At 40.3% G+C, this 17,043-nt stretch overlaps 1 protein-coding gene across 1 annotated transcript; it reads right to left on the bottom strand.

Annotated features, from left to right (window-relative positions):
* Positions 1–3,202: 3,202 nt before the first annotated feature.
* Positions 3,203–16,023, bottom strand: slc2a15b (solute carrier family 2 member 15b). The gene is made up of 12 exons (XM_037241220.1): positions 15,895–16,023; positions 14,868–14,966; positions 11,814–11,974; positions 11,592–11,716; positions 11,310–11,455; positions 11,112–11,244; positions 10,732–10,919; positions 8,754–8,864; positions 8,462–8,563; positions 8,310–8,385; positions 6,153–6,280; positions 3,203–3,973 (listed from the first exon to the last, which is right to left on the bottom strand). Exons 1-12 carry the CDS (start codon positions 15,937–15,939, stop codon positions 3,746–3,748), a joined length of 1,542 nt encoding a protein of 513 aa, XP_037097115.1. The 5' UTR covers positions 15,940–16,023; the 3' UTR covers positions 3,203–3,745.
* Between the last annotated feature and the right edge of the window lie 1,020 nt (positions 16,024–17,043).

Raw genomic sequence — 17,043 nt, forward strand, 5'->3', positions numbered from 1 at the left:
ACGACAAGCACTCAAAAGCTGCTTAGACAGCGGTTGTTCAAAAGAATATTTCTCGTCATAACTTCACTTAACAAGACTCCGATCTGACAACGATTGTTTTCTCTTCTGCTTTCTCTTATCTTGCTTGTTAGGTTTTGTTCCACCTGTTCTCGTCAGCCTGGTCCCTTGTATTACCCAATCTGCTCCCTTCCACCATTTGTGCCAGTTTGCTTGTATTGAGTTTCCTGTTTCTTCTCAATTTTTGTTACTTCTGTAACTGTTCTTAGAACAGAAGTTCTGTTGGTCTCATGTTCTGTAAGTTTATTCCGATTTTTGCTTTGCTACTTTGTGTCTTGCTTTTTTGGATTTCTATCAAAGCGATCCCAAAATATCTTTACAATAGACTTTTTATTTTACTATTTATGACTCACACATAATAGCACATCAACACTTAAGATGTCTACAACGGCTATTCTTGCAAGCCTCTGGAAACTCATTTTCGAACTGAATCGGGTTAGAATTTCTTGTGTTCTTTCTGCGGATATGACACTGAGCGCTTTCTCAGAAAAAAAGTAATTTTTTCTTTACAATAAATAAAATGTGTGATTAACTATGAGTTAACAATAAAAAATGTGATTAATCTTGATTAAATATTTTAATCGCTTGACAGCATTCGTATTTTTTAATTCCACATGCTTTGTTTGTCCAACAACCCTCAACGAGTGACACAAACTGATTAAAGCACAGTTAATAATGTATACCTTTCTTGGGCTAACTGATATCATCATAAAATATTACGCGAATTATGAACCTTCAAATAATTCTAACTTTGACACAAATTTATGCAACCATTCTCAGAGGCACGTGCTTTGCTCACAACAGCTATTACTGGATCTTACAATAGTTGGGGACCTTCTCTGGCCTTCTTGCTCTTAATGTCACGGATCGGAATGGACCAGGGTTTATTGAGGGAAAAGGTAGTTGGAAGGGAGGATGAAGGGAACAAGACCAACAGAACCGGCAAACTAACATAACTTAACGGACCTACCGACAGACTGGCTAACCGAAACAGAACTGACAAAGACAGGAACCAAGAGATGAGAAGACATCACGACATCATCGATCCGCCAAGAGAGTGAGGGGCAGACAGGACTTAAATACATGACAGGTAACAAGAGGCAGGTGACTGTGACTACATTGATTGTGAGGTAACACAGGAGGGGAGGGGCGACGCGAACAGAAACCATGGTAACAGTCATAATAAAGACGATTCGTGAGACTTAATTACACTGCATCTCATTCAGTGAAGCTCAGTGTTGGTTGAGATGCTGCTGCGCAACGTGGCACTACCGCAACAGACTTGCCCTTATAGTACTACAAAAACTCATAAATTGATTGCATCAAAATCGCCAATGTAGCGGGGAACGAAGGCTAGTGGGTGAAACGCTGTAAGTATACCACATTAGCCTTGGCGGAGGTCTCTGTTGAGCTTTTCCATGCCTCATGTTTCTCCATCCTGAGACACTCTCATCCACAAGACACACAGTCTATCTCCTCTCTCGACACCCCCCAGCCTTAATTGGGAGTCAGGGAGAGCAGTGGAAATCGCATTAACGCGGGCCCTGTCTGGGTGTGCCATCCATCTTCTTTTTTATTACACCGCGCCGGGGCTGCCTGGGCGCTGCCGTTCGATTTGTCACCGGCCTCGTTCGCTGATAACAGGCATTTGTCATCGCCTTGCCTCCCTGTTAATGTCATCATCTCCTCCCTGACAGCGGCGGCCCTCCGCTGGGGAGCGCTGGCGACAAAGCACATCCGTCACGCGAATATTTCCACGGCTAAAGGGACCGCGCACCGCAATAAGCCACATTAAGGCACTTATGAAGGCTGCAGCGCGGGCATGCGCGCGCGCACGCGCCCGTGCTCTTCCGTCAGACACGCACGCGAGGAGTGTGCTCGTTAGTGCAGCGTGAGGGAGGGGTAGAGGTGGGGGCAGACTGGGAGAGGAAGAGGTAATTTGTTGCAATTAATTACACAGTGAGTGTGGCTTTGTTGTGTGGGAGAGCATTTTATCTGTTGGACTTCTTCCTGCGCCAGCCTGTGATGCTATTTGGCTGATTTATCGACTGGCTCTGCCGGAGGGCCTGTGCGCTCGCTCTCACGTGTTCCATAATGTTATCCACGCACCCATGCGGTGTGCAGACTGAGTGACAAGGCACACTTTGTCGGAAAGGCCGTTTCTATTATGTGCAGACACACATTTTGGTCATATCTCTCGGACGGAAACATTTTGTCATTCAACAACTCCAGAGGTTGGACCCCTCCTCTCCTTTTTCAGTCCTTCTTTACGTGACAGCAGATCGTAGCAGAAAATGCTGGGATGCATTCGGTCAAACACTGAAAATTAGTTGATGTTTATAGCACTAGCCAATGAGGGGTCATCAGGGTCATCACACGCGCACTCGTAAAACACTGTTGCAGGTACTACAGATTTTTTCCCCCCCACTTGTAAGTGTATGATAGGATTTATATGTGAATTACATAGCAACCCCCTTCCATCTCGTACATTCAGTCCTCTCTGAGTAAAATGGACATGCAAGCATGTGACAATATTTTTTGTCTTCGTGCGTGTTAGTTCCGCAGGAGGTCTGACAGATGGATCAAGTAGCCGAAAGGGATCCTTCAGTATGGCTATCACTGTCACATGACACATGCATGGCGCGTTTGTTATTCAGGCTGCAGAAGAGCACGTTTATGATCATGGCAGCTTTCACACACTGGGAGAGAGCAAGGTTGCACAACACAAGGGGCGGACATTATGTTTTAATGTCTCATTTCCATGTTGATGATGGAATAGCATGGTTGATTCTCATACGCTGTCTGTTGCCTCATCGTCAAATGTAACATTCAAACATCAAGTCTTTAAAAAATATTTTTTTTCTCGGAGCTTCAGGGATTATTATCATTATTTAATCTGTTATTGAGATAACTATTTTGCTCATTCATTATTAGGTCCACAACTGATGAATAAATAAATGCGCTCTGACCAACTACTTATAGTTCTTCTTAGTTATATTCTTGGAGCAGGCTTCATAAGCAATAAAAAACATTCTACAACTTTAAAGCCCAAGAAATGGAGCATTATTAAACAATAATGCCGCCCCTTCGGCAAGTGACACAAAGAGGAGATTGTCAAAAAGTTGTAAAACATTTAAAACATTAATGGGTTCTAAATTCCTAATTTTATTGAATACTTCTTGTCTCTGACTACACATTTTTTTATACAAAGAAGTATTTTCATATACACGACACCAACAAGCATGTTGATAAATAACTCACATAACTACATAAAATGACTACTACAGTAGTCACAATATCTCTCTTAAATAAAAAGAGATAAACATCACATTCGGAGTGTGAGAACTGTAGGACAAAATTACATTTTGGGGTGTCAAGACATTCGCAATGCACTCGACATTGACATGTCCCCCTTCTGAGGTGTTATATTTACATACATATATGAATGCTCACAAGATGTGTTCAGATATGTGCAGATTGGGTTGTGGAACAAATGTCCTGGATAAATGACGATTAAAATGCTCATACGCTTAATTGCCATGTGACTTTTGAGTCACACACAGTAAAGATTCTCTTAAAACATTGTTGATTGGAACACGGAAGGATAGACATGTGAGTTGAGCCCATAATGTGCCTTATACACATCTGTCAGTTTTATAAAAAAAAAATAAATGTAAAGGTCCGCCTTCTACTTTACATCTCGATGGCCCAGCGTCCCATAGCCGTTCATGTGAGACATTTTCAGAAGCTCATTGGATGTCAGCTCCTCTTCAAGGAGGTTGTTTTTGGTGGCAAACATTTGACTGATTTCCATGAAGGTTTTGTTCTTGGTCTCGGGAATGATGAAGATGGTGTAGACGGCCACTCCCAGGCATATTGCACAGAAGATGAGGTAACAGTAAGGACCGGTGGCCAGCTGTGGAGGACACATGAAGGAAAAAAAAAAATCTATTGCAGTGTGGCCACGTTGTTCTACTCTATCCCGCCGGCTGTATTATTATAACTGTCTTATCTCCCATGTTGAGGAAAATGCTTTGTTACAGCTGCAGCAGTTGTGAAAGGACCATATAAATAAAGTTGAGTGAACAGGACTGTTTTAATTGTTGTGCATCGCAGAGGATTGTTTATGTATAGTAAAAACCCCCACTAATATTCAAAGAAATAAGATGCCAAACCTTAGAACATTTTGTTTGGTTCGTACCATTTTATAATGATACATGCTAACAAATAGGCGTCATCATCGTCAAATTCGTAGAACTCTGTTTTCATGGACGACCCATGCGGGAATGCTTTTAGTTTATGTTTTATGTAGTGTCGGGCCAAACTTGGTTGTACCCGTTTGGGGATTTGCCTGACCACTCAGCGCCATATTGGCTATTGCAACATAGCGAGGGTGTGTCCTTTGACGTGTGCCTGACGCACCTTACAATATGGTGGATGGAGGTCAGACTAAAGTTTGGTGCGTTCCATTTACCTAAAAAGTAAGTGCTGGGAATGCCATGCTAGAATTAAGCTGGTGACCATCATTCAAGCTTTTCTCATGCTTGCCTTGTCCGAATATAAACAACAAACATGCAACCTTCATACACGGCGCATGAAGAGGAAACAGCAAGATGCAGAAGGGGTGCCTCTAACGCTTTGCCAGTGTGAGGACCCCAGTTCAAAATCATCGACCCCCAACATCCTCTGGACACACAGCTGTGGTGTCCTTGAGCAGGACAATGACATACTGGACTGCCCTCAAGCCATTTCAGTTGTCCCCCGTTGCTACAATGTGTGCCTTTAACGATGTGTGTTGGCCGTGTCCACTACTGCGACAGGTCAAATGCAGAGGTGCAGATCTTTTGCGTGAAGATAACAAATAAAGATTATTATTCTACTCTATTGTTTACAAAAAGTAAGAGGGTATTCATCACAGCTTATATAGACTGGTGTCTTTTTTTTTTTTTGTCTGCGTGTGTGTTTGGCTCCCTCTCTTTCTTTAGGTTTCTACTGGAACAGAGTAGGAGATCATGCTGAACATGGAACACTTTTGCACAATATTTCTGCATCACAAAGCCCCAGTTAAAATAGAGATATGTTAGGAACACACAAATGGAGTTACAAGACATGCAAATGAAAATGAGTTAAAGTGGTGTTTCTCAACCTTTATTGACCCAAAGCGCACCCTTAAAATTGCTGGGTTGAAAACAACCCAACTTGGGTTAAAAATTGGACCGACCCAGGTGGCCAAAACAACCCACCCGTTGTTTTTTTTGTTTTTTTTTTGCAAAACACATTTAAATCAACTTTATAAGATGTGATAATTTAGTCACAGACTTTCCCAAAAAGTGGTATGCTTTTCTTTCAGAAATGACGGAATGACATTGGGTTCAAAATGCACAAAGCTGTAAACTGCTACTTTGCCTTGCTGGGAGCTAAGCAACTCTAATTCTCTGATTTTAGAATTGCCCCAGTCGGAATATAAATTCACTCTCTCGTTTTGGTTAATGTTGCAAGACAAGTGTGCTCTTAACAATCTGTTAAATGTGTGTTGTGTTAAGTAATTCATTTTCAGACTTGACCCAATAGCCCATACTATGCTACTGTCGTTTGTTTTGATAGCCAAGCAAAAGTGAAACTCGCAATCGCCACGATGGACAATTTAGAGCAGCGGTTACCACTGGCAGCCCCCAAGTAATGAATCATACACAGACCTGTTCTAAAAACAGCTCACCAGAGAAATTACACTCCCGATAGCCTAATAATGATTCAATCATTGTGGATAATGTGAGAAATCATTAAACTGATCAGTGTCTTCACATAGATTCATATTATTTACTTAAATATGATCATTTAAAGTAATTCGAGCAAATCTGTTATTTCCAAAGTGTGGATCAAAATGGTAGCCCTTCATAAGAAATAGTATCTCACAAATTTTGTGGTTCTGAAATGTAATTCCTTAGCATTTGCATCTACCAAAAGGGTTTCCAATAAATCTTTTGGGATAGTTTTATGTCAACTCGTGAAGTTCACCAGATCAAATTGAAACCTTCACATGCAAGCCAATGTCATTAGATCAATAATTAAGAGTAAAAGAATGAAAGTGTTCTGACCTCAAGAAAGGGAAAGACAAAGCCAATGGTGAAGTTTGATAACCAGTTGAGACAACCTCCCATCGTGTAGGCTGCTGGTCTGTGCGACTGTTTGAACAGCTCCGCCGTGATCAGGAAGGGCACGCCGGCTACGAGAGATTGTGAAAAATGTCCGATTTCTTAATCTGAAGCACTTCAGAAGATACCAGTTTTACTCAGCAGACAGAGTCTGTCTGTCTTGTAGTAAATAAAGTGAGTTACCACAGACAGTTTGGTGCTATAAAATTTAATCGGCAAATAGTTTTCCAGAAATTAAAGCAGTGACTTTTCTTAACTAAACATAAACGCAATAAAAACATTCCGTTATGCTCCTTTTCCAAAATGTAATTTATTTTGTGACGAGGAAGACATTTTCCAAGTTGGAAATGGGCCAAACCACAAGAAAACCACCTTAGTCAGTAATTTTTTTGTTCACTGATTTTTTTTTTCAGATTGTCTGTTGGCTTCAAATACACAATTCTTCATTGTTAAAAGTGATGAAGGAGAAAGATGCATTTTCTCTCCAATGCTCCAACGATAAGTATTACAAATGCCGTCCTCGTTATCTGCGCATGATAATTGCGCAGATGAAGGTTTAATATTGTCGGGCTAATAACTAGGCCATAATTTGTCAACATCTGCGGTATGTATGGGAGGCGTCACGGTGCGTGCAGGCTTTAGTCTGACGGAAGCTGCATTCATCATGCCGAGCTGATGAACAATGAGCCATTAAAAGTCTAATTGCGGCAACACAAACCCTCGTCTGTGCGCCGAAGTATAGATTTTTGCCTGCTTGACGAATGACGTCGTGTATGCCGGATTCTCCCCAATTCATCATCCTTGCAGGTCCGCTCAACATGGCTTCCAATGTTGTAAATGATTGCCTCTTAATTCACTTCACTCAACTCTTTCTCTTGTATAAATGACTGTGGGAATGGATGTAGTGTGGCACTTAAGACTTCCTAATTTACAAGACTAATGAATTACAATATCTGTGTGCAGGCGAGATGGAGAAAGAGAGAGGGAGGGGATGGCGTTGGCTCTATCATGTCCAGGAGGAGGCAGTGTTACCTTGCGCACAGGACATGACCCACTAGTTGGCCTAAAATTGGGCGGCTTGAACCCAAATGTTAAGTATCTGGAGTCATCCTACAGTCTTGCATGAACAATTTAAAGAATATATACACCACATTGACAACTGTGGGATTGTCCCTCAAAATTTGCAAAATAACTGCTCCTGTACTTAATATTTTTAACAAATCAATACATCACAAATGTATCTATATGTAACTGGAATTGCCGTAATTCCCGGACTACAAGTTGCTGCTTTATAATCCAATTAGAATTCAACTGAATGACCAAACACAATGAAAATTCCGTTTACTTGTGACTTGATCTATTCTGATCTGCTATTGACATGCGCCACTACATTAATCAGAACAGTCGTTCTACACCCATGTGACACGGGGGAGATCGATGTAAACATCACGTGATTTATCAAGATGAGTTCAAGTGCATCAACAACAATGTCACTACCCATTAAAAAAAAATAATAATTATGCACTGACTAGTCGCAGCGATCAATGACTTTTCTGGGAGGCTCCTGTGTCTAGCAATGTTCAAATGTTTATGGAAATTATTATTATTATTTTTAAAACCATCTGTGTGACATGTTTCTTTGTACATATCCCATTATAAAGTGGAGACGCACAGCAATATGTACACATTTTTGTGTGTCTAAATTGAGATATTGCGGCCTCAAATCAGGTGTGTTTTGTAGTCCAGAAATTACGGTATTATAATAATAAAAACACATTTTGCTCTTGAAATAAAATGTACGGTGATGGGATGGATGGGTGACTGGAGTTGACAGTCTGAATGTTGAAATGAACATTTTGTGGATTAACATTTTAGACAAAGTGGCACTGTTGTTTGTGCATTCATTTTGCTGCACAATGAAATTAGTAGCAATGTTCCTTTCAAAATATGATGTTATAATATTGAGTCTGCGTTTTGTTTTCAAGCCACAGACCAAAGTGTAAAAAGAAAAAGTCATTAAAGAACTGTAAGGGAAGACGGTAAGCAAAAATATAAAGTGGAAACAATTGTCGCTAATTGGTACTTTGATATAGTATTCACCTGGACCGATGCAGAAGCCAGCAATAATCCCAACCACGCAGCCCACGCTGATGTAGCGCATAAAGGACAGCTGCTCCTGTAATTGGTCAAGCAAGTCATCATATTAAAGTTCAAAACTATGATTGAAGTGGTGAAATCAAATGTTGGTGTACCTGGAAGAGGACCGACACAGTGATCCCAACACAGCAGAGGCTCATGAAGATATAACCACCAATCATCAGAGGTCTCCGACCTACACGCTCAATTGCAAAACACTGCAAGATAGGAAACAAGGTGGCCATCAACTGTCTGCTTTAAACATCAGCATCTAATTCATTTGTCTGCATCTAACAACAGTTTGTAAATCCATTCATTATTTCATCTCGAAAACAACCATACTACACAATACAATTTTTTCCTCTGTTATTCATATGTGGCAGGTTTTCTTAGCATGTGTGCACTCACACCCAGCATTCCGGAAATGACCTCGATGGCTCCGGTTCCCACTGTGGTATACTGAATATGGGGTTCTGGAATTCCAGCATTCTTGAATATATCATTTGTGTAGAACCAAATCTGAAATTGAGAATAACAAGACAACATCATGTGAAAAGTCTCATTTGCATGCATTTCATCATTGTGATCATTAGCATCCCAGCCCACGTCACTCACTCATTCATTTTAGTGGCAGCAAATCATCTGGAGCAACATGACAAGCACTCCCTTTGAAATTAATTTGTGTATTGTCATTAATAACATTCTGCTGATGCAACATCTATCTCTTAGATGAAAACGGACAATAAAACCAAATGATTAAGTGTCAAGGAATGAGTTTGTGAACTCCATCCTTAAATTTTAGACAAATTTTTCAAGATGAGCAGAGCAAGCAGCGAGTGAGCTCAAACAGCTCCGAGCCTGATGTCATCCCTCAAGGTGCAGCACAAGGCTGGCACCCTGAGGGCTCCTGGCACTTGCCTGCAAGCACTCATCTGAATCTTCTGAACCCACCTGTCCTCTAAGCTCCATTTGGATCCCGTTTATAACTTTGCTGTCAAGTAAAAGGTGAGCCGCATACTGCTGTGAATATCATAAAACTGAAGGTCACGATCCAAATGTAACATTCAAAGGAAAGGGTAAAGAATATAACGTTAATGTCATTCATGTTTTATAAGCATGTTCCCTCCTTTGGTTTCTAACACGTCCAATTAACAAGAAAGTAGCCTGTAAAGTGGCAGATGGAATATGGCATAAGAAACTCCAATTTTAATAGCTGCCGACAGCACGTTTCAGGCATCCGTGTGAAGTGTGCATGTTCTGCCTTTAGTACATGTGGCACTCACTTTTATTTACCGTATTTTCTGGACTATAAGGCGCACCTAATAACCTAACATTTTCTCAAAAGCCGACAGTGTACCTTATAGTCCGGTGTGCCTTATATATGGACCAAATTCCTAAATTTAAACTGGCCCGAAGCATTGTGTCATGAAATCAATCATAAGTGGCCCGCTGAAGACTAGGAATCATGACTCAAAAAAACTATGGATCATTATTTTGTGATTATAAAGTAATTTGTTGCGTCTGAAGTTATGTGCGTTACTGTGGACTGGTCGCCAGACATTCACAGAACGTGAAACATCCGTTCTTTCCACTCAGCTGGTTTTTCCATTTTCTCTGCTCAGCTTTTCCCTTTTGTGCCAGCTGGTATAAAGAAAGAAGGAGAGTTTCTTCTTTCTAAGCGCAACATCCTGAGACTGTACACTCAGCAGAAAAGGGAGTCTTGATGACATGAATCAAGAAAATGGTCCCCAGTGATGAACAGCTAAGTGAATGCCTCAAGAGCAGAAACCCCACGATGACAAGCAAAACTAATGTGAACCACTCATGTAGAGGGGTACAGTGGATAGGGAAGACCAAACGCTAGTATGTGAGACACAGTTACAGAAACATCTGTCGAGAATTGGCAGCAATTATGTTTAGGGGTAGAAGTGGGCTTGATCCATCCAAGTGCTGCCTCTCAAGTAAGTTACGACATGATAAGTTGCATAGGAAATAGATGGCTGGATGGAACTCGCATGTGTTCATTATGAATGCTTGAAAATGTAAAACACGCTTCATGTTCATGTTCCGGTGTGGCAGTCTGGAACATCTGGGACTGGCAGACCCAGCGGGGTGTACTCCTGCTGGGATGTTGTTGTAGCACGTGCCTGAAGCTTCCACTGGCACAGTGCAGTGAGTGTTGCCTGTATGTAGATGTATCAACCCTCCAATGGGGGCCAGCGCTCTGAGAGGAGACCTGAAGATAATGAGGCGTGGTTGTTTGCCCCCTGCTTAGTGGGACTGTGATATATGGACAGGAAGGCATACAGATGGAGGGAGCACAGCAGGGAGCTGCCATAATAACTGCGCAAACATGAGCGAGTCAATCCAACTTTCCTCGACTCACCGCATCAATGCCAGACAGCTGCATGCCGATGTTGACCACCACAATGGTGATGACTTGCCAGCGAACGCAGCGGTCCATAAGGAGTCCACACACAGATACAGTCTGGGTGGAGGACAAAGAGCGTTGTTCCTCCTGCATCTCCTCCACCTCCAACTGGATGTTGCCTTTAGCGCGGAACCACTTGAGAGCTGGAGGATAGAAGACATGCCATTTTAAATCTGATAGATAAACGAACTATTTTAGTCAGACATCCTGCAAACTGATCGCTTATCAAGGCAAACAATGATGTCATTCTTAGAAAAGAACTCAAGTGGGATATAATATGTAATGAGTCCAGTCATCTTAATGAGGACAAGTATAGAAAATGGATAATTCCAAACCTGCAATGGTGGCATGAACATTTCCTTTTTCTATCAACAGGTACCGTGGGCTCTCAGGAAACCATGGCAACAGCATCAGCTGGACCAGGGTTGGAAATACTATCAGGGACATGAGCAGAGGCCAGTGCTCTTCCTGTAAGGAATCAGCAGCTCAAACGTACAGTAGAAGACTCATGTTGAACACCATTATGTTAGTACCTTTCCCATCAGCTCTTGGAGCCCCAGGACCTGGGCAATGAAGACCCCAAGACAAATATGGATGCTCGGAATAAGACCCAGGAAACCTCGTACATTCTTGGGAGCAATCTCACCAAGGTACATTGGCACCACACTGAGAGAGATACCTGTTCCATCAAAGAGAGAGTTTCAATGCTTTTTTTCAATTTGATGATATTAGACATATTTTCCGATTTTTTTTTTTAATGACATAATCCGAATAATACGGCATGCTTTTGGAATTCGGGGTACAGATGGTCTTACCGGAATGTACTCCAACAATGAAGCGCCCGATGATGACCATGGCTGGTGCCCTCCATGCTCTGCTGAGGCCCATAAGACCTCCTCCAACAAACACAAGCACAGTTGATCGCACCAACGTCCCCTTCCTGTTCAGACACATACATTTTGATTGAACAATAGGTGTTGTTAGCCACCGAATTGTAAAGTATTTGATATTGACTATGACACCATTAACACACTGACCTTCCATACTTGGTTACGAGTCTTCCCACTAACAAGGCTCCAATCATTCCACCAATAGCAAAGATAGACACAGTGAGGGAATATAAGACTGTGAGGTGCCTCTCATCTGGAATCCAGTTATAATTTTCTTGAAGTGTTTCGTTGTAGAAGTTTTTGATGTACTGGTGGAGGAAAATAAGTTACTAATGCGACGACTGTATTTGAGCTGCCAAGCATTCAAGACAATATAAAACGATGACAAACAAGCACAATCGTATCAATACACCAAATATAGTACCAAATTCAACCATCATCATCTTAATAGAATTTAGTTAGAAACTGCACAAATAGTGCAACAATAAATGAAACTCATCTGAACTGTTTTTCTGCAATATTTGCTGTTACAATTCTCCTTGCCAAAGAATTAATACTGTTGGAAAACCTGTTTGTTTTCCTTTTACATATTTAAAGAGCTCTCTTCCAAAAGAAGATAAACGTAAAGTAATTGATCTTACATGACGATCGTTGTGTAAAGACCATATTAGCTCCTCTATTAACCAATGAATTGTTTGAACAGGCAAAATATATTTGTTTGTAAAATGTTCAATATGAATAAAAAAATGTCATGCTGTCATGTCAATGTCACGTTTCCCTAAAAAATAAAAATGTATTTATGTACTGTACAGTGCGATGGAAAACAGCTCTTTATATAATGCACTTGAACATAATGTTTGTGGAAGGTCCCTATTGTGTCTTGAGAGGTTTGATAAAAGGATCAGAATGAAAACGCTAACATGACTAACCAATGAGCGGTGACTATGATTTTAGGTCCATAGAATCCATTACGTGACAACAACCTATAATATGGCAACGGCCCATAACGAAATAAATTTGCCCTTTTTAAAAAAACATAAATAGGCCCATAACCTAATAACTGTTCAATACTGTAATAAAGGTCTTGGACCTATAATGTAACAACTTACCTTTGACCAATACCATAATAACATGTTATTGGCTGTTTGTTACATTATTGGCCTAGAAAAAAAATGAATAAATCTTTTCAAATGTTATAACGGAGCCCATGATGTAATAAGACACTAATATCACTTAATTTAACTTTTTCATTTTCGCATTCATGGTCTCTGTGCCAAAGAACTGATTGTCTACCAGTCCACGTTAGTCTGCTTTTTGGCCAAAATCAGCTGGGTAAGACTCCAGCTCCCCACAACCCTGCGCAGAATATAGAAAATGGATTGAATTTTGTTTTGGATGTTCGAAATAAAGATATCAATCAATCAATCAATCAATCAATCAATCAATCAAGGTTTTTTGGATCAAGGTTTTCTCTTGCCTGTCACTCAACCAAGTTTCTTCAAACTTTTGGAAATGTTTTTCTCTAAGTCAGATGAAGACCACAACAATAAAACAGACTGGATGGATGGATGGATGGATGGATGGATGGATGGATGGATGGATGGATGGATGGATGGATGGATGGATGGATGGAGCAACTGAGGTCAGCAACACAAAAAAGATGTGGCTTGGACAACACTGGTGTAACAAATGCATAATGAACCCTACAAGTCACATGTACCGTGGTTAAAGCTTTGTCCTGATCACATTAACCGCATGTCGATTAGTAATATTGCATGACGTGTAGTTCTCCGGAGAACTTTTCCTAGACATGTGGTGCGTAAAAATAAGAAGCTGCTTCTCTGTGATTAGCTTTGCCACACAAACAAAGACAAGTCATGAGATGTTACCACGAAGGGTCATATATATATATTTTATCCATGAACCATTCAGCATTTTGTGTATCTATTTTATATATATGTATATCAGGGTGATGACCTCAGAGCTGGAGCAACATGATAGGATTTAACTGCAGTGCTTTGGTTAAATATGGTAAAGCAAAGCACACAATGCTTAGAAAAGGACCTGGAACTTTCCCATTTATTAAGATAACTTTATTCTTGGCTGCATTTGTGATTATTACATTTCCTTCTCGGTTACAATCTCACCTCTGACTTTTTAATGTGGAAGTTACGTGTTCCCTCTGTGATTGTGGATGTTCTCCTGCTACTCAGGATCTCTTTCACACGCCGAAAACATAAAAATGTTTCATCACTTCCACTAATATGCGAATTAAAGATATAACATTTGACTGTTATACAATACTTTGCTCATCAGTATCAGATTTTTAAACAGAGCAAAATTTGAGGACAAAAACATGCAAAAATAAAAGCATTAGGAATATTTCGGAAATTATTTCACGAAATTAAAACTAAATCAACTTATAAATAGAAATACTTCTATCTTGTACTTGGTGCTGCAAACTGGAGGTAGTTTATTGTATAGGTGGAACAACTTGAAAACCTTGGCAACGAAGATAAACAAAAGATGGGCAAACGAAAAACATGTTGCCAGGCAGACATGACCGAGTTTTTGTCATGTTCAAATTCAGTGTGTATGTACCGTTTTATGAGAGACTAATAGAATAATTGGCCAAATTTGGGCCAATGTTTATTCTTGTGAAAAGAGCTCTAATTTAATCGGTTGGGCACCACTAGAAATAAATGTGAATGGTGTGAAATATTGCTCGTTTTTATTTGTCTGGTGGTCAGTCCAGGGTACATTACTGCACTTCAACTGTAATATGCTCCAGCATGTTCAGGGACCCTGAACTGGATAATCAGTACAGATGATAGCGATATTAACCAGAGCTTATATTTATATTTGACTATAGTCAAAATGACGAAGAATATAAGAAAGTACTACATTTAGCGCACTACGCTAACCATGAAGCCCGGAAGCTTCAGCATGGGGTGAAATGGAAACCGTTCTCAGTTCTCTCCGGTTGAGCACCGTATCAAATCAAGCATTGACGGGTTGATCAAGACACAGAACGGAAGCGCTTTTCAATTTAACACGCAAGGCCGCATGACCCCGCATGACAACTGGACACAACGTCTTGACACGTTTGCTTCAAATGGTGTTGGTTCATAAGAGGTATTTGAGGTTTTCTAAGGGATTAGGCATTAAAAGAATGGAAACATCTGCAGCAGTCATACAAACCTCTGCAGGCGAGTTGACCACAGCAAGATTGAATCCATAGAGCATGGAACTGCCAAACGACGCCAGAAAAGCCACCGCCAGCAGTGACTTTGAGAGGTTCTGAGGAGTAGACAAAAATTTAAAACACATTAAATATAAAGGATTTTTTACCAGCAAACATGAGACGTACAGTAACTTATTCCCAGTACGAGCAAACCCATACGTACAATTTCTTAATGTAGGGAAGCTTTTTTTAATTACTTCTGTAGGCTATTTATGAGGCCACGTTTGGTGTTGTGTTGACATTGTAAATTGGCAACAACACACAAGTTGAAAAGGTTACCAGAAATATCTGTCTGTCCAGCAGGATGTCAGTCAGTCAAATGAAATAAGATGGCATTCAAATCTGAAAGCTTGATTGCAATGGAATACGCTGCTTTTGTCAGTCTATTCAATCAGATGTCACCAGGATAAGAACTACACCCAAAAACTAAAAATGAAAATCAGAAAGCTCAGTGAAGAATCAAAAGTAAGCTGCTTTCCCATAAGGTTTACTCTTTTGAAGTCCATCTTCAAATTTACTGTCTTCATATCATTTGGTGGATTGAAGCTATATTTACATCACGTTTCCTGTGTAAGAAGTTTCTCCTTGGAGACACAGAGTGAACAGACAGGAAGCAGAGAACAATTCATGCATAGACATAAAGAAACTTAATTTAGCAACAAAAAGCCTGCTGGAGCGTCACTACAACACGTGGGCTGCTACAGGATAATGCTGCCCAGTCAGCATTTAATTTAACTTCATTAGCGGCAACATGAGTGCTTTTATTTTTAGAGGACACATTTCCACATATTCTTGTTGTGGTTACTGTTTAATTCAGTCTTTTCCCCCTTTGTATCTGAGTTTGTTTTTCCCATGATTTATCCTCCTTTAAATGGTTTGCTGAAAGTAATGCAAATGTTTGAGCACAAAACAGTGACGTGCAAGTTTCAAATACCTCCACCATGTTCTAACTTTCTTCATCAAATGTGATATTTCAGTACTCACCGAGTTGGATTTTGCATCGTTTAACACCAACAGTTCCTCCACCATTTCGACGGTGCAAAGCAAGTCCCTCCGTAAGAAATAAGTAGAATGTGAAATTCATGACCAACTTTATTAGGACACGCACATTTGTACTTGCCCGCCGCTGTGACACTGATGGGGGCGTGTTGGGGGCGGAAGGTTGTTCAACTCCAAACTTGTCATGTCACGTGGTACAACAACGCGTGTTTCGTCATTCCATTCTGTTATTGAGACAACAGACAATATTTTAACATTGAAAAATCTCACAGAACATCCCTAAATCTTATGACACATGCACTGAGAAAAGACATATTAGAACAGGCTCAATAGATATCTTCACTGGTGAAAATGGATATACAGTGATCCCTCGCTACTTCGCGTTCCGTTTATCGCGGTTTCACTACATCGCGGATTTTTTTCCCAAATTAAAAAACAATTTAAAAGTTAGAATAAAACTTCTAAATTGAGGAAACGTGTCTAACCTATAGGACAATGTAGTATTGCTCCAAATGTTCGTTTACATTCCTTTAGAAGTCCGTTTTTGCGTGTTAGCACGATCGCGAATTATCATCTTTCCGCTAACTCGTTAGTCTGCCCAGTACTTCTTGTTGGTGACCGTATTTCGCGGATTTCACTTATCGCGGGTGGTTTTTGGAACCAATTATCCGCGATAAACGAGGGATTACTGTACAGTACTATTTTCAGTCTTTGTGGTTGTCCCATTGCTATATGTGAAGCGTATTGTATTGTGTTTTCTAGTAAAAATACAAATACAAATAAAAAGCAATAGATGCTTATACATTATTTATAAATCTGTTATTCTATCATTGTTATTTTTTCCATTCAGATATTTTAGCCTCTATGTGTTGCCATGTTAATTTAATTTGTCCAAGGCCTTCAGAATCAGTAATCATAGCTGTGAAGTATTTTCTTTAATTCAGTTTTTTCACGTTATTGTATAAATATTGATTCCGAACTGCTCCAGATGCTGTAGGTGGCACAGTTGTGCACTAATATATTACATTTTTGTAAAATGTTGTTGGTTTCCAATTCCATGATTGTAATGATCTGCTACTGAGTTATGTGACATGTCTTAAATACCGAAGAGTGGTGACTGAAAAACTCCCCGTG

Source organism: Syngnathus acus, chromosome 1, assembly GCF_901709675.1.
Source record: "Syngnathus acus chromosome 1, fSynAcu1.2, whole genome shotgun sequence".
Taxonomy (NCBI): Eukaryota; Metazoa; Chordata; class Actinopteri; order Syngnathiformes; family Syngnathidae; genus Syngnathus; species Syngnathus acus.

Bases quoted from the DNA above. Each gene is read 5' to 3' on its own strand.
- slc2a15b (XM_037241220.1), bottom strand. From the start codon at position 15,939: ATGGTGGAGGAACTGTTGGTGTTAAACGATGCAAAATCCAACTCG. The intron at 8,865-10,731 runs GTGAGTCGAGGA...TCTCAATTTCAG, and splicing joins AGCTGTCTGGCATTGATGCG to ATTTGGTTCTACACAAATGA. The intron at 6,281-8,309 runs GTGAATACTATA...AATCTCTCGTAG, and splicing joins TGGCTTCTGCATCGGTCCAG to CCGGCGTGCCCTTCCTGATC.